General features: G+C 61.3%; 6 protein-coding genes across 6 annotated transcripts; 2 read left to right on the top strand and 4 right to left on the bottom strand.

Annotated features, from left to right (window-relative positions):
* Positions 1–82: 82 nt before the first annotated feature.
* On the bottom strand, positions 83–1,889 carry PDCD2L (ribosome small subunit biogenesis protein). Its single transcript, XM_062773391.1, has 2 exons — positions 1,842–1,889; positions 83–1,503 (listed from the first exon to the last, which is right to left on the bottom strand). Exon 2 carries the CDS (start codon positions 1,501–1,503, stop codon positions 202–204), a length of 1,302 nt encoding a protein of 433 aa, XP_062629375.1. The 5' UTR covers positions 1,842–1,889; the 3' UTR covers positions 83–201.
* Positions 1,890–3,555: 1,666 nt separating this feature from the next.
* sck1 (Serine/threonine-protein kinase sck1) lies at positions 3,556–6,542 on the top strand (the record flags this gene model as incomplete). The annotated part of the gene is made up of 6 exons (XM_062773390.1): positions 3,556–3,865; positions 3,949–4,820; positions 4,887–5,088; positions 5,148–5,879; positions 5,930–6,346; positions 6,396–6,542. Exons 1-6 carry the CDS (start codon positions 3,848–3,850, stop codon positions 6,540–6,542), a joined length of 2,388 nt encoding a protein of 795 aa, XP_062629374.1. The 5' UTR covers positions 3,556–3,847.
* A 707-nt stretch (positions 6,543–7,249) lies between these two features.
* BAT1_1 (Branched-chain-amino-acid aminotransferase, mitochondrial) lies at positions 7,250–9,157 on the top strand. The gene is made up of 6 exons (XM_062773389.1): positions 7,250–7,433; positions 7,482–7,629; positions 7,881–8,141; positions 8,223–8,409; positions 8,464–8,603; positions 8,643–9,157. Exons 1-6 carry the CDS (start codon positions 7,329–7,331, stop codon positions 9,044–9,046), a joined length of 1,245 nt encoding a protein of 414 aa, XP_062629373.1. The 5' UTR covers positions 7,250–7,328; the 3' UTR covers positions 9,047–9,157.
* A 132-nt stretch (positions 9,158–9,289) lies between these two features.
* LOC62_05G006873 (uncharacterized protein) lies at positions 9,290–10,432 on the bottom strand (the record flags this gene model as incomplete). The annotated part of the gene is made up of 2 exons (XM_062773388.1): positions 9,290–9,385; positions 9,431–10,432. The coding sequence occupies 2 exons, from the start codon at positions 10,430–10,432 to the stop codon at positions 9,290–9,292; spliced, it is 1,098 nt and encodes a 365-aa protein (XP_062629372.1).
* A 285-nt stretch (positions 10,433–10,717) lies between these two features.
* On the bottom strand, positions 10,718–12,824 carry guaD (Guanine deaminase). The gene is made up of 6 exons (XM_062773387.1): positions 12,740–12,824; positions 12,249–12,630; positions 12,078–12,153; positions 11,421–11,708; positions 10,945–11,377; positions 10,718–10,912 (listed from the first exon to the last, which is right to left on the bottom strand). Exons 1-6 carry the CDS (start codon positions 12,816–12,818, stop codon positions 10,749–10,751), a joined length of 1,422 nt encoding a protein of 473 aa, XP_062629371.1. The 5' UTR covers positions 12,819–12,824; the 3' UTR covers positions 10,718–10,748.
* Positions 12,825–13,240: 416 nt separating this feature from the next.
* AHA4 (ATPase 4, plasma membrane-type) lies at positions 13,241–16,988 on the bottom strand (the record flags this gene model as incomplete). Its single annotated transcript, XM_062773386.1, has 6 exons — positions 16,786–16,988; positions 16,577–16,620; positions 16,378–16,460; positions 15,944–16,116; positions 15,704–15,869; positions 13,241–14,719 (listed from the first exon to the last, which is right to left on the bottom strand). Exons 1-6 carry the CDS (start codon positions 16,827–16,829, stop codon positions 13,241–13,243), a joined length of 1,989 nt encoding a protein of 662 aa, XP_062629370.1. The 5' UTR covers positions 16,830–16,988.
* Positions 16,989–22,491: the final 5,503 nt, after the last annotated feature.

Raw genomic sequence — 22,491 nt, 5'->3', positions numbered from 1 at the left:
GGGGTATGTGCCTGCCTTGGTTACCGAGGACGCCGACCGCGTCAGTGGCACTTTGCTTGGCCGCAGTCCAAACCGAACACAATCCTATGCAATGAATGTAGCATGACAACTATACACGGTGTCTACATCTACAGAGCCCAAATAAAATAAGGTCTAGTTGATCACAGGCGCATCAACGGCGCACATTATAAGCCCAACGCATTACTGCTCGGCAACAGCCTCCCACTCGACACCAACCCACTCCTCGCCCACACCGACACAGTCGGCCTGGCACGAGAACACCATGATGTTGCCCCATTCCATCTCGGCCGCCTCGCCGTCAGCGAGCTCGCCCTTGGCAAGGCGCTGCAGCTCAGCCTTGCGCTCAGCCTCAGTCTGAGGCTTCTTGGCGGGTGCAGGCGCAGGAGCCTTGCCGTCCGTCGAGATGGCAGCCGGGCGCAGCACGTTGATAAGCTGAGGAACAAGCTGCAGCTCAAAGACGCGCTTCTTGCCACAGCGAGTGCACTTGGGGATCGACGCATCCGTGTAGAACTCGGAGAGGTTGACCTCCTCCTCCTCGGACGAGGGGGCGCGAGTAGGAGCCTTGGGGAACAGCTTCTTGAACAGAGGGGATGACGACGAGTAGGGCAATGGCACGGCGTTGAAGTCGTACCTCAGCACCTGGCTCGCACCGTCCTCGGCGCTCTCCAGACGGCGGACGAAGCGCTCAAAGATGTCGTCAACGCCCTTGGGCAGGAGCTTCTCCCAGCCCTCGTCGCGCCACTCGGCCTTGGCTTCGGGTGCCTCGTCCTCGTCCGACTCGATGTCGCTCTCGTCGTCAGAGCCGGGGAGAGGGAGGTACTCGTCGATGGTCGTGAGGTACTGGGCCGGCTGGTACGCGGGGAGTGGTGGTGCGAGGGTTGATGGCTCGCCAATCTTGAGAGAGGCGAGAGGAGTGGTAGGGGCAGCAGCCGCAGCCGCAGCGGCAGGAGCAGGGGATGGGGCTCCGAAGGGGTTGGAAGGAGCGGCGCCGAATAGGGGCTGACCTCCGCCGAACAGGGCTCCACCCGCAGGGGCGTCCTTGACGGTGAAGGGGTTGATGCGGGCCTTGGCACGCTCCTCGGCAGCGATGCGCTCAGCCTCGGCGCGCTTGGCCTCGACATCGGCAACGTATTCCTCGTTGCGGGCCGAAGCGCGGAAAGCACGGATCGTGCCCTCCCTCCTCCTGCAGCCGGGGCGGGCACAGGCCCAAACGTAGATCGTACGGTCGTTCTCGCCGTTCTCGAGGGGGCAGTAGACCTGGGCGAGCAGAGGAATAGGCTGGTGGCAGACACCGCAGCGGACCGACTCGGGCGCGGTCGACGGGCCGGGGACAGGTGGGAAGGTGGGGTAGCCACCGAGGAAGGAGATGGTGTGAGTCTTGATGTCGGACGACCCAGCTTCGACAGGGCCGTCGGGGAGGGCAAGGAGGACCGAAGACACCTCCTCCGACACGTCGGATTCTGGCGCGGGCGGCGGCGCCATCTGTGCAAGCGTCAGCTGCACGTTCCCCTCCAAAGAGTTTAGACATGGGGAGTTGGGATTGCGCGTCAGACAAAAGTCGCCAAACTAGTATGGGATCGTCAGGCTACCTAACCAGCCCGACAAGCCCGAGCGTCACCGCCAGATTCCCAAGCCGCGCACGACAGAGCCCGGTCCACACGGCCAAAACGGACGCGTGGGTAGACTCTGCCAGCAACGACGAGGGGGACGGCGACAGGCAAGTCGAGCGCGGAGAGGCGGCGTAGGTCTCGTCATCGTATCATCATTCGCGCAAAGGTGTAGCTGTGGAGAGGGGGAGGGCCTTGAGCGCTGGTACTGACCTTTTCTTGGTTTGGCACTTTGTACAAAGAGACGTAGAGATGACAAAGTGGTTGCGATGAGGCAACCTCCCCAGCCAGCCAAAGTTTCACGGCCTGCAAAATTCGGCGCGGTGCTGGGTGCGAGCATCGAGGGTAAGTCGCGTGGTCGTTTCGTGTCGACACGTCATTAGTATTGATAACAAAGCATCCGCTATTATGCCCCTCAGATCTTATTCCTCCAGGTAATAGGATCGACGGATTGGTGGCTTCGATCAAAACGAGCGATCATACAACCGACAGCCAGCCAGCCAGCCAGCCAGCCAAACTCAAGGCCGTCAGGCAATTGGATCTCCATTGCCAGCCTTCTCCATGCGGCAGCGTCGGCGCCACCGACACCGGCTTCCCCTGCGACAACTCTCTGCACACCAAATGAGGAGCGAACGTCGCAAGGACGTGCACCTGAAGCGTTGGACATCCCTGCAGAATTGTGCCTGGAGTTGTTGCGACGCGGTGGGCAACAGCGAGCTGGGCCACCTGGTTGGATGGCGAGCAAGGATAGATGGGTGCGCGTGATGTTGTCGTCTACGGCTATGACGGGTGGCCGGTTGGCTGTGCCTGCGCGTCGCACGACCACGAGTGCGGAAGGGGGGTCGAGGTCGAGGCGTAGGCGAGAAATGAGGTGCTACTGACGTTGGGTTGCGTTGCGCTGTGCACGCCTACAGCCTGCCTGCCACACACGCGCGGTTCGTTCTGGCGCGGCTGGCCCAGATCCAGTCATTCAAGTTGCATGTGAACATGAATAAAGGGGTGTGACAACGCGTGACATATAAATCACATATTAGAGTTCAGGCTCGGTCTGGTTTGATTAGCTGCCATTTGAGTTGCATGAAATGGTTTAACCGCAATAACACTGAGGAGAGCAACAAGAGCGCGCTGCCAAGGGCAGCCGCCGCCGCCATCATCATCAGCCATCAGCCACAACGCACCATCACGTGCAGTCAAACAAGGGCTTGTGCGGGGTGGCCTTGGGCCACTTGACTGACGAGAACCAATCGTCCTGTCCGTCAGCCCCGCCCAGAGTGGAAAGCACGCAGGCAGGCCGCAAGAAAGCAAGACATTGTCGAGGAATGGAGAACTGGGCCACTATTACGTTGAGCCGTTAGTCGCGTCCATTTTCGTTTGCATGCGGGTTGAGTGTGCTGCTTGTGTCTGCCCAGTCCAGCCGTCGTGAGAAGGCACCAGGGCCCCCTTGTACCGCGGCTCGCCCAGTTGACCCAACAATGTCTCGAATGTTAGCTGTTAGCGGCTGCACGTGCTTTCAATAATCCCCTATGGGGGTCTGGCCCACAGGTGACCTCGACCCAATAGCGGAATCAAATTTCATACTTGAAAATGTAATGTAATCCGTTAATTGGCGGCAACGGCGGCGGCGGCGGTGACGGTGACTGTGTGGTGTGTGTGCCGTTGTTCCCCGTCTCCCCCCGCCCCGCCCATCAGACTGACTGACTGCCTTGTCCGCCGCAGCCGTCGTGCGTCACAAGCCTTCCCTCCCTGCCCCCTGCCACCCACCCACCCACCCACCCACCGACCGACCTCACCCCGCTCTCTTCCCGAGCACCCCTTTACCCATCCCATCTTCCAACCCACACCTGGCTGGCAAGCACATCACCCCCCTTCCCCGCCTTTCCCTTGCAGCATCCTCGTCGTCGTCCACCCTCCCCCCCCCCCCCCCCCTCCCACCTCCTCGCATCACTGTTCACTACTCTCAAGCAAGCACAAGCAACAGCATCTCATCTCGCCCTTGTTCATCCCACTCTCCCCCCTCCAACCCCATCCGAGGTTACATCAACCCCGCACCCCCCACCATCAAGCGTCTAACCTCCCATCGCTCTTTGGCCTCTCCGGCGTGCACCGACCTCGACTTCTATCGGCTTCTTCCAACACCCGGAAGTCTTTGCATCGTTATCGCTCAAACTTTGTACTCTTAGCAACACATAGCTGCATAGCCAGCATCCCTAGGCTTTGTCATGCTCAAAGGTGTAAAGGTTGGTTTCGCTCGTGGCCACTCGTGCGACTGCGACATTACCGTCTGCCAAGCCCATCACATCGCTGACTGATCAATCAACAGCAGCTCTGGCCATCGTCCGCCGCACCCTCCACGGGCCAGCCAACCAAGGAGAACGCTTCCCCGGCAATCTCTCCGTCTGGCTCGTACTTTGCCGGAGGCCCCATCGACCAGGCCACGCCGCGTGCGAGCAATCAGCCCAATCCATTTGACGCTCCGCCCCAGGACCCGGGCCTGTCCTCTGGATCTCCCGCACCAACCTTGTCCAAGGCGACGTCTGCGCTCTCCTTGTACGGTCCCGGGTCGCCTGCTGGTGGCCCCAACGGCATTCGCACACCCACATCGCACGGGTTTGGACCGATTGGCACTCCTGGAGCCGCGCCAGCCACAACCGCAGTGACCGTCGGCGACACGCTCGACGGTGTCAGCGGCATGGGCTTCGGCCTCCACGAGCCTCCAAAGCTCCTCAAGACGAATCCTGGTGGAACTCGCACCCCGCAGGCTGATGGCTCGTCGACTCCCGTCAACGAGACGGCCGATGGCCAGAGTGGCTCGTCGGGCTCCATTCGCGGTACCCTCAACGTCAAGCTCATCCAGGCTCGTGGCCTCAACGTTCAGCCCAACACGGACGCGCAGCCCTATGTCGTCATGCAGTTTGAGCAAAACGAGTTTGTGTCGCGCACACCGCATGCGGTGTCCACGCCAGCGGCTGTCCCCTTCACACAGTCGCAGCCACAGCCACTTGGCCGCACTGCGTCAGGCGGCCTCGGCTCCATTACACGGGCATTTGCCGATGCCATGGGGCGCAAGCGACCCGAGCCCAGCGGCGCGCAGACACCCAAGGCCGAAGACCCCCACCAGCAGCAGCAGCAGCAGTCGTCTTGGCTCGGCAGGCCTGGACCTGGTGATCCGATTTGGAAGGAAGAAGTCACCTTGTGAGTGAGATAGGGTTCGGGCTTTGGGGTACAAACCGTCGATCATTTTGCTGATCTCCCGTGTAGTGACCTGACGCAGACGTCGTCGGTTCTTCTCTTATCGGTGTATGACCGCAACAAGGCCGGCGAAGGTTTCCTGGGCATGCTGCAAATCAAGCCCGTTCTCAAGGACGGCTACACTCTTGACCAGTGGTACAAGCTCGGTGTGCGTGGCAACGAGGCCGTGTCTGGTGAAGTTTGGATCCAGATCACGTTCACTGCCATCCGGGTGAGTAGCTACTGCGGCATTTACGCCGATCCCAAAGCTAAAGCTAATCACTATCGCAGAACAAGATCCACTTAAAGCCGTCCGACTTTGAGTTCCTCAAGCTCATCGGCCGTGGCACTTTCGGCCGTGTCTTCCAGGTCCGCAAGAAGGACACGAAGCGTATCTACGCCATGAAGGTTCTCTCCAAGAAGGAAATCGTCGCCAAGAAGGAGGTCGCCCACACCATTGGCGAGCGCAAGATTCTCCAGCGCTCGCTCGAGTGCCCCTTCCTCGTCGGCCTCAAGTTCTCCTTCCAGACCGAGAAGGAGCTCTACTTTGTCACCGACTACAAGTGTGGTGGAGAGCTCTTCTGGCATCTCCAGAAGGAGGGCCGCTTCTCCGAGGACCGTGCGCGGTTCTACATTGCTGAGCTCGTGCTGGCCCTCGAGCACCTCCACAAGTACAACATTGTGTACCGTGACCTCAAGCCCGAGAACATCCTTCTCGACGCCACAGGCCACATTGCGCTTTGCGACTTTGGTCTGTCCAAGCCGGACCTGACCAACGACCAGCTTACCAACACGTTCTGTGGCACGACCGAGTACCTCGCCCCCGAGGTTCTTCTCGACGAGAAAGGCTACGGCAAGCACGTCGACTTTTGGTCGCTCGGTGTGCTCCTGTTCGAGATGTGCTGCGGCTGGAGTCCATTCTACGCCGAGCAGACCCAGGAGATGTACCGTCTCATCTGCTACGGCAAGATCCGATTCCCCAAGCACGTCATCGGCGACGATGGCAAGCAGTTTGTCAAGGGCGTGAGTCTGGGAGGAGCGGCGCAGTTATAGCGGATGCTGACCCTTTGTAGCTTCTCAACAGGAACCCCCAGAACCGCCTCGGTGCCAAGCGCGGTGCTGCCGAGCTCAAGGAGCACCCCTTCTTCAAGTCGATCGACTGGGACCTGTTGTACAAGAAGCAGATCACGCCCCCATTCAAGCCCATTGTCGACTCTGACGAGAGTGTGGCAAACTTTGACCCCGAGTTCACGAACTCGTCTCTTGCCGACGCCGGCATCGACATCAATGACGCCGACTACAACCCGCAAGCGAGGCATCAGTTCGTTGGCCCCGGTGGCAGTCTCTCCAAGCCCTCGTACATGGGCCAGGCAGCTGGCATGGCCATCAAGCCCCAAAGATCTCCAAACCAGCCCATCAACGGCTCTCCTCTCACGAGCTCTGTTCAGGAGAACTTTAGAGGGTTTACATACACCGGCGAGTCTCTCATGGTAAGTGGGGTTGTCGGTTGGATGGCTCAAGCTCAAGCTCACACCTCAGCCAATGTCGCTCTTGGGCGAGCACCTCATGGAGGACGTCGAAGAGGACAATGAGAACGCGGTCGATGACGATGACGACGAGTACTCTGATGAGGACGACATGGAGGGGCAGCGTACCCGTCGACAGAGCGATGTCGACATGGAATAGGCCACCCCATCTTGCTGCGCCGAGTATCAAGTGCAATGAGAGAAGCAAGGAAACGCAAGTATAATACGTGTCCACCAACCCACCACCACCAACCACAACCAACCAACCCCCGAGTCGAGCTGCGCCTGCTGTCCACATGGCAGGCTTTGCCCGACTCGCTGTAGCGCGGGGCCAATGCGTGTCCCCATCACCACCTCCTATTCTTCCCTTCTTCTTTCATCAACAAATCAAGTCCAAACAAACCAAACACTCTTTGCAATACTTTCTACCTTTTTACCCCCATCCGACAAACGTTCCTGTACTACCATAAATTTTGAGTCGGTCTTCGGCCTAGCCGTCGCGGTACTCGTGTATCAGTTGGAGCATGGATGGTCGTGTCATGAACGGTGGAGCGGAGCAGCAGTATGGGTGGCTGTCGAGTCAGTCGCCAGAGTCGTCATTGCCGTGATACCGCGATGCCTACCACTACGTATGTGGCCTTCGGCGTCGGCCGTGTGGCTGCCCACGTGACTTGTGGCGATTGGCGGGATCCAGGTCCGAGCCGCAGAGCCAAACGGCGAAGTGCCGACCCGAATTATTTGGCAGACGAGCGAGTCGACCGTCTCGTCCGTGGACCCGACCCGCGGCAATGGCGGCAGGCGGTGGGTAGTGGATACCCCATCATGGCGGTCAAGCGACAACGACATCGCATCGATTGTCCTGTTGCATTCAACTCACTACTCACCAGACTTGAGCGCGCCCGCCTGCTCGTACGCATCTATACGAAAAGCAAACAGCAACACCCCAATGCTCGCCTCGCTCTCCTTCCGCGGCGCCCGCGCGGCGCGCAGCCTGCCCCGCGCGACGACGCTCCTGCGCTTCCAGTCGACGGCGCAGACTCCCAACATTGATGTGGGTGGCCGTGTTGTGACGGACAACGTGTAGTGCTTACTCGCGCAGGTCGCAAAGCTCAAGGTCGAGACCACGGCCGCGCCCAAGCCCAAGCCCGAGGCCAAGAGCCTCAAGTTCGGCCACTCGTTCACCGACCACATGCTCACCATCCCTTGGAACGAGAAGACTGGCTGGGGCGCGCCCGAGATCAAGCCTTGTGAGTGGGTCGAGGGGGAGAGGGTGGGGGAGACGAGGGGAGGCCGAGTCGCCGTGGCGTGGCCGGTCGGAGGAGAGCCGACGAACGATATCGGGCTCGCCTCGAGTCCGCCGTTCGGCTGGAGCTCCCCGTTGCTGGGAGCTGGTGCTCGCGGGTATTCGCGCGCCGACACGAGCCTGTGTCACTCTTCGCCGCCCTCCGCGCTCGCTCCGCTCGCACGTCGCGCGTCGCGTCGCTAACACCTCTGCCAGACCAGAACCTGTCCCTCGACCCCTCGTCCACCGTCTTCCACTACGCCTTCACCCTCTTCGAGGGCACAAAGGCGTACCGCGCTCCCGACGGCACCGTGCGCCTCTTCCGCCCCGACAAGAACATGGAGCGCATGAAGCGCTCGGCCGCGCGCATCGCCCTGCCCGACTTTGACGGCGAGGCGCTCACCGAGCTCATCAAGAAGCTGGTGCAGATTGACGCGGACTGGATCCCCGAGGAGAAGGGCTACTCGATGTACCTTCGTGAGTAGCGAGCGAGCGCGCGAGCGCGAGCGTGCTGGGATGGATGGTGCTGGTGCAAGTACGTCCAGCTCACACCCCCAGGCCCCACCCTCATGGGCACGCAGGCGGCCCTCGGCGTCGGCCCCTCGTCCGACGCGCTCCTCTTCGTCATCGCCTCGCCCGTCGGCCCGTACTACCCCCAGGGCTTCAAGCCCGTGCAGCTGTACGCCACGACCGAGTTTGTGCGTGCCGCGCCCGGCGGCACTGGCGGCTACAAGCTTGGCTCGAAGTGAGTTGCGCGCGCGAGTCGGAGGTGGAGTGAGCAGCCACTAACCCTGCCCAGCTACGCCCCCGGCGTCGTCCCCCAGGTCGCGGCCGCCAAGCACGGCTACTCGCAGAACCTGTGGCTCCTTGGCCCCGAGCACGCGCTCACCGAGGTCGGCACCATGAACCTGTTTGTTGCTCTGCGCAAGCCCGACGGAAGTGAGTTGGTGGCAGGAGAGCCATTGCTAACTCGCCCAGCCGTCGAGCTCATCACGCCCCCTCTCGACGACGTCATTCTCCCCGGTGTCACGCGCGACTCGATCCTCCAGCTCGCGCGGGATCACGCCTCGGGCAAGAACAAGGTCGCCGGCCTGCCCGACAAGTTTGAGGTCAGCGAGCGCAAGCTCGTGATGAAGGACCTCGTCGACGCCGAGAAGAATGGCTCCCTCGTCGAGGTGTTTGGCGCCGGCACCGCGGCGGTTATCTCGGCCGTCGACAAGATCGGCTACCAGGGCCGCGACATTGAGATCCCTTGCGGCCCGCCCGGCCAGGGCATGGGCGAGATCGCCAAGGGCTTCCTCGACCGCATGGCCGCCATTCAGAACGGCGAGATCGAGCACCCATGGTCGATTGTCGCCGGCGAGGCCAAGCCCTACGCTTGAGCTTGAGCGCGCGCGCGACTGGTAAATGTAGACTACTTTAGGATTTTACACGTCCGTTCGTTCTGTTGTCGGGCTCGCAGTCGAGCTTTATGCATCTGGGTATCTATTTCATCATTGCGCATGGCCTCGTGGGCAGGCAGGCTTGTTGGTTCTACAATACAGTGTCGGGTCTTGCACACGAAAGCAGTTTGTGGCGTGGTGGCAGTGTCGAAGTGAAGGCGCCGCTGGAGTAACTCGGATCGTCTACGCGTCCTCCTCGTCGGACGAAGTGGCAGCGACCACTCGGGGCTTCTTGGCCTTGGTCGGCTTCTTGGGAGCGGGAGCGGCGCGCTTCTTCCCCTGTGGGCGTGAGCTTGCCGGATGGACCTGACCTAGTCAGCTCACCTTGGTCTCCTTGCTCGGCTGGCTCTTCTTCGTCTTCGTCTTCGTCTTCGTCTTCTCCTCCTCCTCCTCGGCGTCGCTGGAGTTGCCGTCCGCGGTCGTCTCGTCCTTCTCCTCGTCGTCCTTCTCCTCCACCTCCATCTTGTCGCCATCCTTCTCGCCATCCTCCTTCTCCTCGTCCTTCTCCTCGTCCTTCTCCGCGTCCTTCTCCTCGTCCTTCTCCTCGTCCTTCTCGTCCTCCTGCGCGCCCTTCTCCTCAACCTCCTCCTCGTCCTTCTCTCCCTCATCCCCCTCGTCCTCCTCATCCACAGGGGCAGCCTTCTTCGCAGACTTCTTCCCCGCAGACGCGGCCTTGGGCTTGGGCTTGACGCCCGCCGCCGGCTTGACGGCCACCACGCCAGTCTTCTTGACGGGCGGCTGGAACTTGGGCTTGAGGAGGCCCGGCTTGGTGGCAGCGGGCTTGGGCATAGCTGGTGAGGCCTTGGCATTGCCCGCAAGCGGGGTGGGGAGGAGCACCTTGGACGTCGCCGTCGCCTTGGTCTTGGTCGGCGTGGCGGGCACCTTGGGCTTGGTTGACGACGGCTTGGGGGTCACGGGCGGCTTGCTCGTCGCGGACTTGGTGGGCGACGCCTTGGCCTTCGGCTCCGCCTTGCTCTTGGGGGTCGTGGACGTCTTGCTCGCGGCCTTCTTGACAGCCTTGCCACCCTTGGGGGCTTTGGGCATCTTGGGCGCCTTGGGGGCCGACTTGTGCTTGCTCTTCACCTTGCCGTCATCCGAGAGACTGCCTTCCTCGGCACCTTCCTCGCCGTCGTCATCGTCGTCTCCCTGGCAGCGGCCCACGAGGCCAAAGTCGTCGTCCGACGACGGGTCGTCGTAGTCGTCCTCGGCTTCCGAGTCCGAGATGTCGTCCGAGTTGACCATGTTGCCAAACACCTTGGCCGGCTGGCGCACACGGCCACTGGTGCGCGGGGTGACGAGGACAGAGGACGCGGGGGAGGAAGGCATGGTTTGGGCAGGTGACAGGGTGGTGAGGGTGAGTGAGGGGTAGTGAGGCTTGTGAGCTACTGTGTGTGTGTGTTAGGGGTGTTAGGACGGTGTCAGGGGGGTTGGTGACTGGGAGCTGGTAGTCGAGTGGCGAGTAAGTGGATGAGGATGAGTGTGAGGTTGAGAGATGAGGTGATGTGAGCGAAAGACAAGTCGGGGGGATGGACTCAGCCGCGTCAGCCGCAGAAATTATCGCGACTGGGGGAAGGAGGAAGACGAGGAAGGCCACTCGAGGCCCGTGCGCCGTTGTCAAGTCACGCTGCCTTCATCTCGCCCATCACATCACCTTCCTTCCCTGCACCCAGACGGCAGCGCGATTCCTGTCGTCGCCATTACACCACCACCGCTCGACGCTCTCGGTCCACCACTCGTGATCCGGCGCCGCGGGCAGGTCGAAGAGGTCGAGCTGGCCGACGCCAGCGCCGTCCGCGGCAAGCGAGACTGCCATCAGCGGCGCCACACACTGTACTCACTCTGCTGCGCGTCAAACTCCATGCCCTCCTCCAACACCCCGCCGAAGCCGAGCGCGCCCTTGCCGCCCCGCGTGGCGAGGTACAGCGCCTCGACCCAGTCGACGCGCAGGCCCTTGCCCTCATCGCCGGCAGTGCTCGTGCCATCCGCGAACGCCGCCTCGCGACGCGCACCTTCGCGCAGCCGAGCGACAACGACCGCCTGGCGCATCTGCGTCTGCAGCGGCAGCGCGTACCCGCCCGCAATGTCCGAGCCCAGCCCGACCTTGACGCCCGCGTCGATGGCCTCGCGCAGCGGGAAGGCCGCGTCGGAGAAGTACGCGTTGGACAGGGGGCAGTGGGCGACCGTCACGCCGCGCTTTTTGACCAGCTCGACGAGGCTGGGCGGGAAGGACGTGACGTGCGCCTGCACCGTGTGCTCGGTGAGCAGGCCGGCCTGTTGTCGTCAGTGCCACACTTGGCCCGAACACACGACGCACCTCGTCAAACACCACCTCGTCCTTCTTCCCCCGCGTGCCCTCGACCCATGCCATCTGGTCGCGCGACTCGCACATGTGGCTCTGGACCTTGACGCCACGTGCGCGCGATATGTCGGCGATGCCGCGGAGCAGGTCGTCAGAGCACACCGGGACGAAGCGCGGCGTGATGATCGGGTGGACGAGCTGCTCGTGCGCCGCGAGCGGGAGCGCCAGCTCGTCCATCCCATTCAGGAAGGACGTCAGCGAGGTGAGCGAGTCGGCGGTCGATGCCTCGCCGTACGTGGGCCGCTGGACACCGTCAGCTCATCAGTCGGGGAATGCAAGCCCTCTGCCATTCCTCGCGGCACTCGAGATCGTCGATCACACAGCCGCCCCCTTGCCTAAACCACATAGAGATCTACCCTGGCATAGCTGCCGAGTAGACTTCTCTCTCAGGACGACACGGCAAGCGAACACTGGGAGCAGGGCAGACAGAAAACTGATGTGCACGGCCTCTGCAATCCTGCGCCAACGACACCAAAATGGGCAGAAAACTGCCAGGCACGCCACAGGTTGGCGCCAACTTGGTCGCCAGATAACAGAATTCCACAATCCGAGGTTCCTCTCGCTCGCTCTCTGCTCTGCCGCTCTGGCACACCTCGCTTGTCGCCCACTCACAGGAGAATTGTCCATGGACAACTTGCCAATGAAGCCTCGAATTCCGGCGTCCTGGAACGCTTGAGCGAGGATAAGGCTTGGCGGGGACACGAGTCAGCTAAATCCGCCCGTCGCGGCGTCGCCAGGTTTCGAACGTGATCTCCAGCGGCCTTGGCTGCAGCGACGACTCACTTGGCCTCGACCCCGATCGTGCCAAAAGCGACCGCACAGCCCGTGCCCGCCTGTATCAGGCGCTTGGCGAGCTGCGTGTAGACCCTGTGCGCGAGGGCCGGATCGGCGTCGACCCGCTCCTCGGCCGCATAGGCGTACTTGTCCAGCCAGGACATGAGGGGCTGGTCCAGCCCCGTGCCGGCGTACAGGTACTGCGGGGCGTGGATGTGCAGGTCTGCAAACGTGGGGAGCAGGAACGTGTGCGCGGGCAAGTCGGTTACGATGGCGGTCGCGTTGTTGGAGCTCGCACCGGCAGCAGCAGAGGCAGCAGCGATCAGCAGAGACTGAATCGTCGGGTCGGATGCGGGCCGCACGTGCGATATGAATCCCCGGCCATCGACCACTGACGTTCCCGAGGTGCGAGATCAGATCAGCACAAATGTCTTGGCATTGGGAAAGAGGCGGCGCCGGAGCGGCGCATCGCGGCGGCGGCGTCTCGCTCGCACACGCACCGAGTACATGGTCGAGTCGGATACGAAGCTCGCCCGGGGCCGGTGTGTCCACAAACGTGCCGCGAAAGATTTTGCTCATGTGGTGAGTGTACGAGTGGAGGTGAGTGAGTATCTGGTGAGACGTCAGAGATATGCCCTCGTTCGGCACGTCTGTCAGTGCCCACCCAGCACATACGCCCAGTGCGGCACAGCCTCGACGGCGTTTGCAGAGTCAAACAGCGATATGCATCCGTCAAGCATCCATGAATGGTTAGTGACACGAGTTAGTGACAGCTGCTCGAGCACACAAACATCTAAGCCAACCACTTGCATCGGGAATGCTAAAGGACTAGAGAGCAGCTCAAATGAAAATTAAAAGTGGCTGAGCATGTTGAGGATGTGGGGGGTGGGGGGGGGGGTGGGTTGCTCGAGAGCTGTGGCCTGCTCGTCGAGGGTAGAATTGTGATGCAATGGTCGCACAATTACTACAGGGTACTAGGATGAGGGTAGGGGGCGAACCGCTTAGTGACGCGAAGCAGCGCGCTGGAGAGCAGCACCCGACTGCTGGGCCTGGATCGAACCGAAGCGCTGGAGCTCGTTCTTCGAGATCTTGGCACCACCGCCACGGAGCTTGTTGCGGGCCTTGCCGATGAACGAAGTGCGGTTCGAGTAGAGCGACTCGTGGCGAGAGGCAGTGCGCTGGAGACGCTCGCCGTGCTCGTCGACAAGGGCGGGGGCGTGCTGGGCAGCGCGGCGCCTCTGGATGGCGGCGATGACGGTCTTCTTCATGATGAACTTGAGCAGGTCGAGAGGAATGTACCAGATGATGTTCCAGATCCAGACAATACCAATCCAGCCACCCGAGATGCCGTGGACCTTGGTGAAGCCCCAGTTGCCGAAGGCAGCAATGATCGAAGCGATGAGCTGGGCAAGGCAGAAGGCAAGCATGAGGGCAACCGAAGGGCGCTCAGTCCACGAGGGGCCGTGCGAACGGGTGACGAAGATGAGGGCCTGCGAGATAATGGCGACCTGGAGGTAGATGACCATGTGCGAGGTGTAGTTGTCGTCGGCAGCGCGGTCAACCTTGAACTTGTCCTCGAAGAAGGTGGTCTCCTGCATGATGGCGTAGAGAGCAATGGTCGAGACAGCGAGGTAGAGACCGTAGCCGATACCGTAGGTGAAGACCTCGATAAGGTTCCACTCGTCGGGGGTGGTCGAGGGGAGCACACGGTCGAGCGAGAGGGTCATGATGGTACCGTCGTTGAGAACAGCGATGATAAGAACCATGAACGGAGGGAAGTTGAACTGCCAGATGAAGGCCATGAGGGCGAAGCCGACAACGATACGGATGGTGACAGCGCAAGCGTAGATGGCGTAGTTACGCATACGCTGGAAGATGACACGCGAACCGTAGATGGCGTGGACAATGGTCGAAAGTCCGGGCTCGGTAAGGACAATGTCGGCGGCACCACGGGCAGCGTCGGTAGCACCCTCGACGGCGATACCGACGTTGGCACGCGAAAGAGCGGGGGCGTCGTTGGCACCGTCACCAGTCATGGCGCAGAGGTGGCCGAGAGCCTGGATACGCTTGACAATCTCGAACTTGTGCTCGGGGAAGACACCGGCGAAACCGTCGGCGTCCATGATCATCTCGTCGAGGTTGGCGTGCTTCGAGCCGGGCTCGGGGCCGTCCTTGAGAACCTTGGCGGCGTACATGTGGTCACCTAGACCAAGACGACGGCCAGTCTCCTTGGCGATAGCGAGCTGGTCACCGGTAACCATCTTGACCTTGACACCGAGGGCCATGGCGTCGTCGATGGTCTGCTTGGTGTCCGAACGAGGGGGGTCGAAGATCGAGAGGAGACCGACGAGCTCGAAGCCGTTGCCGGGCGAGTCGGGCTGGTCACCAAGAACATCCTCGTAGGCGACGGCAAGAGCACGGAGACCACGGCGAGCAAACTCCTCAACGTCGGCCTCAAGGCGGTCCTCAACCTCGGTAGTCTTGTTGCGCGAGCAGAGCTCAATGATGATACCAGTCATACCCTTAGTAGCACGCTTGAGCTTGCCACCGTCACGGTCGTCACGGTAGGTGATCTCAGTGCGCTTGTCAACGGGGTTGAAGGGCTTGAAGTCGAGGAGCTGGATACCGTTACGGGCGTCGGCGGGGTTGTCAAGGGTGCCAACAACGCAAGTGTCGATGGCGTCCTGGTTCTCGGTACGCGAAGCGTAGGCGGCGAGGAGGCAGACACCCTCAACGTCCCAGTGCGAGTAGCACTTGACGTTCTCCTTGTCGATGGTGAGCTTGTTGGTGGTAAGGGTACCAGTCTTGTCCGAGCAGAGGATGGTGACACCGGCAAGCTCCTCAATGGCAGTGATACGGGTGACGATAGCCTTGTGCTTGGCGAGCTGCTGGGCACCGACGGCGAGGGTAACCGAGAGGACAGTAGGCATGGCGATGGGGATACCACCGATCAGGAGGACAAGGATGTTGTCAAGACCGTCACGGTAAGAGTACTTGAACTTGGGGTAAAGAATGACAATCTCGAGGAGCACAAAGATGCCGATCGAGACGAGACAGAAGGAACCAATGCGGGCAAGAACCATCTGGAGGTGACCGACCTGGTCGTTGTCCTCACCGACCAGGGTGGCGGCACGACCGAAGAAGGTGTTGGGACCAGTGGAGATGACGATGCCCTCGGCCTCACCCTGCTTGCAGGTAGAGCCGGAGAAGCACTCGTCACCCTCCTTCTTGCCCTGGGGAAGCGACTCGCCGGTAAGGGCGGCCTGGTCCATGGAAACGTCAATGGCCTCAGTGAGACGGCAGTCGGCGGGGCAGATGTCACCGTGCTTGAAGGCAACGAGGTCACCGGGGACGAGGTCGGCGGACTCGACCTCCTTCCAGTTGCCGTCACGCTTAACACGGGCCTTGGGGGCGAGCGAGTCCATGAGAGCCTTGACAGCGTTACCAGCGTTACGCTCCTCAACGAAACCAATGGTCGAGTTGACGAGGAGGAGAAGAACGATACCGACGAAGTCGGGCCAGTCAGGGGGCTTACCGCCACCGTTCGAAAGAGCGATGGCGACGATGGCAGCACCCTCCATGACCCACGAGAGGGGGTTCCACATGAACGACAGGAACTGAAGGAAGACGCTGGGGAATTGGTTAGCATGTTTGTGCCTTGGGTGCGGGCGAGATGCGGCGATTAAAATGGTGCCACTACTCACTTCTCCTTCTTCTCCTGAAGCTTGTTGGGGCCGAAGATACCAATACGGTTGGTGGCCTCGGCCTCAGTGAGACCCTTGTCGTCACACTGGAGGAGCTGGAAGACCTCCTCCATGACGACGTGCTCGATGTCGACCTTGTCCTTGTCGTAAAGGTCGGCAGCGGTAAAGGAGATCTGGCGGACGTCAGCACGTGCAGCTCGAGGATTGGGTGGGGAGGGCCGTGCCGCGCTCGTTTCAAACTCAGGGTAAGGCGCCAAGGCCCCTGAGGAACCAAATGTTGCCGATGTCGGCGAACATCGCCAAACCCACCGCGCCCACCACCCAATACAAGTGACGAAGGGCCGTTTCTATAGGCTCATCCCCACTCGACGGGTCATGGGTGATGGTGATGGAACGAATGCGCAGGACGACTACCTCCATACAACAAAACTCACCTCGTTGAGAGCAACGCGGGCGTGCTGGTCGCCCTCGTGCTTCTCTTCCATCTCCTTGTACTCGCGCTTCTTCTTCTCCGGCTCTGAAGCGTAGTGTCAGTGTCAAGTTTGGATGAAAACAATGGGCCAAGCCCCGCAGACCCCCCGCCCCTAGTGTGGGTGCGAGGGCGGCGAGAGCGAAGCCCATCGTGCAACTCACCAGCGGCAGCCGCGGCCTGGGCCGGGGCCGGGAGAGAGGACTCCCTGTAGAGTGTGTTAGCATCTGATGTTGTGTTTTGATGGTGCGATGGGGGATTTTTGCATCGACCCAAACAAGCACCCTAGTGGTGTTTGTTTGGGTCGTAGCGGGTGGTGCCGATGGCGTGGGAGAGTCATGGAAAAAGCTGGCGGCGAGAGCGGTGGACTCACTTGACGGGGACCTCCTCCGGAGTGTGCTTCTCGTTCTCGGACATGGCGGTCGAGATGTACGAGGGGGGGAGAGAGAGGGGAGGGTAGAGTTGAGAGGAGGGGAGGGGAGTGGGAAGAAATGGGTGAGGGGGGGGGTGGGCTATCTAAATACGGTAGTGACCCAGATTGGTCGCCTCTGATTGGGTGGAGGCGGAAAAAGGGGGGGGGAGGGGTTGGGTGGGTGAGGGTCGGGCGGGCTGGGGGGGGGCGAGGTTTGTTTGCGGTCCGTCTACGTCAACGGCACGCTATGATCCTCTATCGAAAAAGAAAAGCGCAAGCGCAGAGAGCTGGCTGCTGCTGTTTGCACAGACTGCTAGAGACAGCAGGAATAGAAAAGAGCAAGAGAGCTGTGATGAAAAGAAAGCGGTTGACAGGAAAGAGAGAGGGGGGAGTAGTTGACAAGAGTTGGACGTCTTAAAGGAAAGAGGCAAGACCCAAGCCAGTTTGGGTTTCCAATATGAGACGGATTGACTGCATGCTGGTGCTGCTAGGCTGGGGAAGAAGCGGCAGTTGGCCCTCCGTGTCTGTCCCTCGCCTCGGTCGAACAGCGGGCGGGCGGGCGAGCGGGCGGATGAGGAGTGAGGCGAGCCAACGAGCCAGCGGCAGCGACAGAATGCGGACGCTGGGGCTGACACTGGAACAGGTCCAGGCAGGGATCGGTGGGCTGACGACAACACACGCACGACCGGCCGACTGGAGTCGCTGCCGCCTGGCTGGCTGGCTGGCCGGCTGACTGGCAGCAGCAGCAGCAGCACTATTCGTATCAAGACTGTCCGCGGCGGGCGCGGGCGGGCGCGCGCGCGCGCGCGGGCGGGTGGGCGGGGAGGGCGTCACCTCGGATACAACCTCAAAGGGTACAAAACTTGCTCCTGGCGTCTGGCTTCCTGGCGGCTTCCTGGGCTGCTGGGCTGGGCGCGCGCTGGGCAGGCTGGGCAGGCCAACCCCGCTCTGGCCTCTGACCGTGTGCCGCTCACTCACTCAGGGATGGCTCAAACCAAGGCAAAGCCTGCATAGGACGATTTCCAGCGGCGGCCCACTCCTGGCCCTTCCTGGCGCACTTCAATTTCCATGAGGGCGAATAAAAAAAAAAAATCGAAAAACCAAACCCAGAAGCCCCTGGACCTGACCTGACCTGGCTCGAGTTTTTGGGTGGGCTCCAGTCGGAATTCTCGTCGTGGGCCAACAGAGGGGGGCAAGGACAGAGGGGCAAGACGGGTGGGCTCGTCCCCATGCAGCCCAGCGGCACAGGCGGCAACGGCTCTCTCTCGACATTGGTCTGGTGCCTTGCCTTGCCGCTTCCGTGCGCATAGCATAGGGTGGTGCATGGGTGTGGTTTTTTTGGGCCCAAGTCAGTCGTTGTCTACATCCCATCGGTGCTTCGTTGCTCCTGTCGCCTGCCGCCTGCAGCCTCGTTGTACCCCCTGCCGCAGCCTGCTGCAGCCGCAGCCGAGGAACGGCGATGACCACTAACCGACGAAACCGAGATGGCGCCTTATCCAACACATTGGGTGCGGTGACGTTGCCTCTCTGGGGTTGCGCAAAAGGCACCTTGCCTTGAAGCCTTGACCCCTCTCTCTCCGCCTACCAGCCTTCTGCCCGATCTCTCAATGTTTGTACTTGCATTGGTGTAAGGGCCAACAGCAGCAATGCATAAACCCTTAGACTGAGACAACCAAGGATCGGCCGGCATTGCGCAGGAGCTTGCCTGCCCGCCCACTACCCATCCAGCATACCCAAAGAACCTGATGCAAGAGGCTTGGGCCCAAGATTCACTTCCTGAGCCAGTCAGTGGTTGTCAATGGGCCACTCTGTGTCCACAGTGGAGCTGCAGCAGACGGACGAGCACCACCACTACGGCCGGCTCCGCCCCTGGATAATGGGCCAAAGCTTGCTATCTCTTCCTTTGTGTGGCTAATGAAATCCCTCAAACTGTTGCGCGTCAGTGCACCCAATAGGACTGCCGAAACGCTGGAGCGCGACACGACGACTCTCCGTTTTGCCTTCAAGGTGTCGCCGTGTCGCCAGGTCGTGGAGGAATACGCACGCAACTTGCGTGCCCCTCTTCCCCGTCCGCGGAGTTTAGCGAGGCCGTAGTATGCACCTGTAAAGCCCGCACCAACCCTGCTAGCAGCACGACTATGGACAGCTGACATGACCACCCGCCGAACATGGGCGCCCGCCTGAGCGCATTCTGGCCCCGACAAGGGCTCCATCGGCTCCATACGTGCTTTGGCCTCCAGTCATGTCACCTCGCGCTTGTCAGGATCGCAGCAGCAGCACCAGCACCTTGCGGGCAGGTGCCTCTCGCTCCCTCGCCAGGCAGGCAGCCGAGCGCGGACGGTCGCGTGCCGAACGAACCAAACGCCAAAGGGCGCCGCCGCGACCGCCCCAAGCCGACACCGGGGTGTCTCCGAGCTAGAGGCAGTATGCATGCATGGCCGCTTGATGACCGCACTGATCGTCGCTCGCTCGCTGGAGCCGCCGCTGATGACACTTGGTCACGAACCTGCTGCCCAAACCAAGAACACGGAACGGGCTCGTCATGTCGTCATGCTCCCCCCATGCCATGCCGTGCCCCTCTGCCCCTCTGCTGTTAGAGCGCTGGCCCCCCACCCAAACTCTAACCTGCCTCTTCCCCAGCTTGACTAGACTGGGGTACCCGTGTCAGAATTTTTTTCTTTCGACAGTGGGCTGCTGCTGCTGCAATGCAATGCATCCTCCTGCCCTGGTGGGCCTGGTTGGCATGTTCCAGCTTGCACCTTGATGAGGGTGACACTCCAAACCGTTGCGAAGGAGCAAGCAACGACTGGACACATGATCGCGCTTTGGCGCTTCGGCCTGCGCCGTGCGGCGGCTCTCTCTCTGTGTGTGTGACATGCTCAGTGACACCCGCCGCCGCTGCGGCCACGATCAGCGCCCGGGGGCTCGGCCAAATGCATAGGACCGAGCACCGAGGTGTGCGTGCGTGTCTTGTGTTTTTGTGTATTGTCTCGGCCGTAACAGTGGTTCTCCGTGGTGGAAATCAGTGCTGCCTGGCTGGCTGGCTGGCTGCAATGTTTATGTTGACTGTGTGTCGACGACGCATGCGATTGAGTGGACAGAGGAAACAGCCTAGCGCTGTTGCCCCCCTCCCCCCCCCCCAACCCTCCTGCGCTCCCTCTTCCCCCTGCACCCCCCTGCCCTGCATTTTCCCTGTTTGTCCACCACCCGGCTCAGGCACATTGGACGGGTTCAACAAGGGTGAAGTTTCAGGGAACAAATCCGAGATAACCAGTTTCGATCCAAACAATATCCTGCCTGGGGCCGCCATAACAAACAGCTGGCAGCACTAGCTCGCCTCATCACCATCGACACAACATTCAACTCCGCCGTCTACCGCCTCGGCCCCCGACCTCCGACAAACATTCAACCACGTCAACGGCGGCGACAACTGGGCACACTCGTTATTTTTATTCCCTCAGCTCCGGGCTGGCTGCACATGCTACACACTCTTTGCGACCACTTGCACCATTCCGCACAATGCAAACCAGGGCGGCGTCGCCTGCCAAGCAAAGCCCAACAGCCATGGCAAGACACAATATTCGAGGAGAAACCCACTACTAACAAAAGTGGACTGTGTTAGCTCGGCTGGACCGAATGGCCAACAAAGTGTTGCGTGTTTGCAAATCCCCTCCTAGCCTCGCCTGGCTAAAACGGCCCTCGTCAGGTGCCAAGCAAACTGCCGGCGGCAGTTGCCACGTCAGGTGCCTTTTGCGGCCTAAACTCTTGTGCCGCCATTGTGAGCAGCCATGCCGCCGGGTGTGTCAAAGTCGTGTGCAACAGGCAGAGGCGGCGTGCGTGCCTTTTGGCAACCCGTGTACACCCACCCCCACAGGTGAATGTCGACGGGCGGCGGGAATAAGGTGCAGTTAAACACGGCGGCAGTGGGTGCACGCACGCACTCGTGATAAGCTATCACCCCATGCATTGCACGTCTCCGCCGCAGGTGATTCGTCACGAGCTCGGAGGCAGCCGAGCCGAGGCAACGAAGGCTGCGGCTGCGCGCGCGAGCGAGCGAGGCGAGAGAGGGCCGGCCGCTGTCGACGCCATACGCGCTCGTAGCTTTGGCGCCATGGCAATGGCACAGGTACGGTGCATCAGAGCAAAGTAAGATCGGCACGCAAACCGTCCGTTCCTGCACACGACGACGACGACAGGCAACAACGATGCGGGCAGCGGATCCCCGCCCCCTCGTCGATTCGAAAATGGTTTACAAGTCACAGGTCTAGCCGCGACTTGCCAAGAGCAAGGATTGTTTCCAAACGTCGCTTAGAGGACGGGCAGTTCTATTGGCCTTGGGGCGGTACACGTGACCCTCGAGGTACGAACCGTTGGATAACAGCAGCAGCAGCACGACGCAGTGCACCTCTGCGTGCGTGCCTCGACACGCTCACTGATGCACGCACGGGAAGGCAAAACCTCGCTTGCAGCCGTCTGAAACCCCACGGTTCTCCAGAGCCGATGTTCGGCGGTTTCGTGGGGACCCAGCGTGCGTTTCGTGAGCACGAGTGGGTTGGGCGCATTGTGCATGTACCACCAGCTCGGCCCATGTCCGATATGGTGGACTGTGCATCCGGGGTCGCCCCACTCCCCCAATGCATTGCACAAACTGTTGAATTGAACCTCTCACACGATATGTTGGCAGGGCTGGGCTGGGCTCCGGTGGTCGGAATGTGCTCCGGCAACCCGACGAGGCTGGGGTGACTCTCACGGCCATTTCCACTTCGCCCCCGGCCCTCGCCCCGGCGCCAGTGCGGAGACGCGCAGGACCTCTCCGAGCGACAGTGACAGCGGGCGACAACTGGCGCTCCGAGCGCGACACATCTGCACCCAGATTGGCCAGTCACCAGTCTCACGACAAGGCCGCCAAGGACGCTGGCGCCCACTGGGCACGGTGGCACGGTACTAGCCCGCGCTTGGGTCTTGGGTGTCGGCGACCCGGCCGCTCGCCCGCTCGCTCGGCGGGGGCGAGGCTGGGGCCCGCCGAAAGCTCCGCTGGGGTGGGTGGGGTAGGCAGGCAGGCTGCGAGACGAGGTGTGTGTGTATGGCGTCGCTGTCGCATTGTGGGATTCTACAGCCAGCAAGGTTACCGACGCTTGCTTTGTTTCATGCTGCAAAGGCATCTGGATCTGTATCAAGCTCAAGCCTTTGACACGCAGCGCGCACTGATGTCGTAACGAGGACTGATGATTCCACTGGCAAGCTGGCATCAACTTTCCGGCGGCATTGGACAGCCCCCCTTGGCCGCCCCGATAAAACCAGCGGACCAAACAAGGCCAGCGTGTTTGTCTGATCCCCCCCAGCATGGCTTCAGCAAGCGCCACTGACGCCTGCCTGGTTTACATCCTGACTTGGGGGTCACCCAGCCAGCCATCAGGGACCACATCCTCGACGACCCTCGCAACAGAATTTTCGACAACAGCAGCAGGGCTATTCTGATCCATCATTTCACTGCGCGAGAGACTGCGTCGCCCTCCGCGTACGGAACGGCGGCGAGTGAGTGACTGACCAACACGACAACAATCGCGGGGTCGGTCGTTGGTCGGCGCAGCCGCTCGGTCCCGCAGCAATAGGTCAGCCCGACGCGACGCAGCCGAGGCGCCAGACGGCCGTATGTTTGTTGTTCGG

Source organism: Vanrija pseudolonga, chromosome 5 (assembly GCF_020906515.1).
Source record: "Vanrija pseudolonga chromosome 5, complete sequence".
NCBI lineage: Eukaryota > Fungi > Basidiomycota > Tremellomycetes > Trichosporonales > Trichosporonaceae > Vanrija > Vanrija pseudolonga.
The sequence above is the reverse complement of the archived record's forward strand: the minus strand, read 5'-3'. Positions and strand labels throughout refer to the sequence as shown.

Bases quoted from the DNA above. Each gene is read 5' to 3' on its own strand.
- guaD (XM_062773387.1), bottom strand. From the start codon at position 12,818: ATGAGCAAAATCTTTCGCGGCACGTTTGTGGACACACCGGCCCCGGGC. The intron at 12,154-12,248 runs GTGAGTCGTCGC...GTCCCCGCCAAG, and splicing joins ACGATCGGGGTCGAGGCCAA to CCTTATCCTCGCTCAAGCGT. The intron at 10,913-10,944 runs GTGAGTACAGTG...CGCTGATGGCAG, and splicing joins GGAGTTTGACGCGCAGCAGA to TCTCGCTTGCCGCGGACGGC.
- BAT1_1 (XM_062773389.1), top strand. From the start codon at position 7,329: ATGCTCGCCTCGCTCTCCTTCCGCGGCGCCCGCGCGGCGCGCAGCCTG. The intron at 7,630-7,880 runs GTGAGTGGGTCG...CACCTCTGCCAG, and splicing joins CGCGCCCGAGATCAAGCCTT to ACCAGAACCTGTCCCTCGAC. The intron at 8,142-8,222 runs GTGAGTAGCGAG...TCACACCCCCAG, and splicing joins GGGCTACTCGATGTACCTTC to GCCCCACCCTCATGGGCACG.
- PDCD2L (XM_062773391.1), bottom strand. From the start codon at position 1,503: ATGGCGCCGCCGCCCGCGCCAGAATCCGACGTGTCGGAGGAGGTGTCT.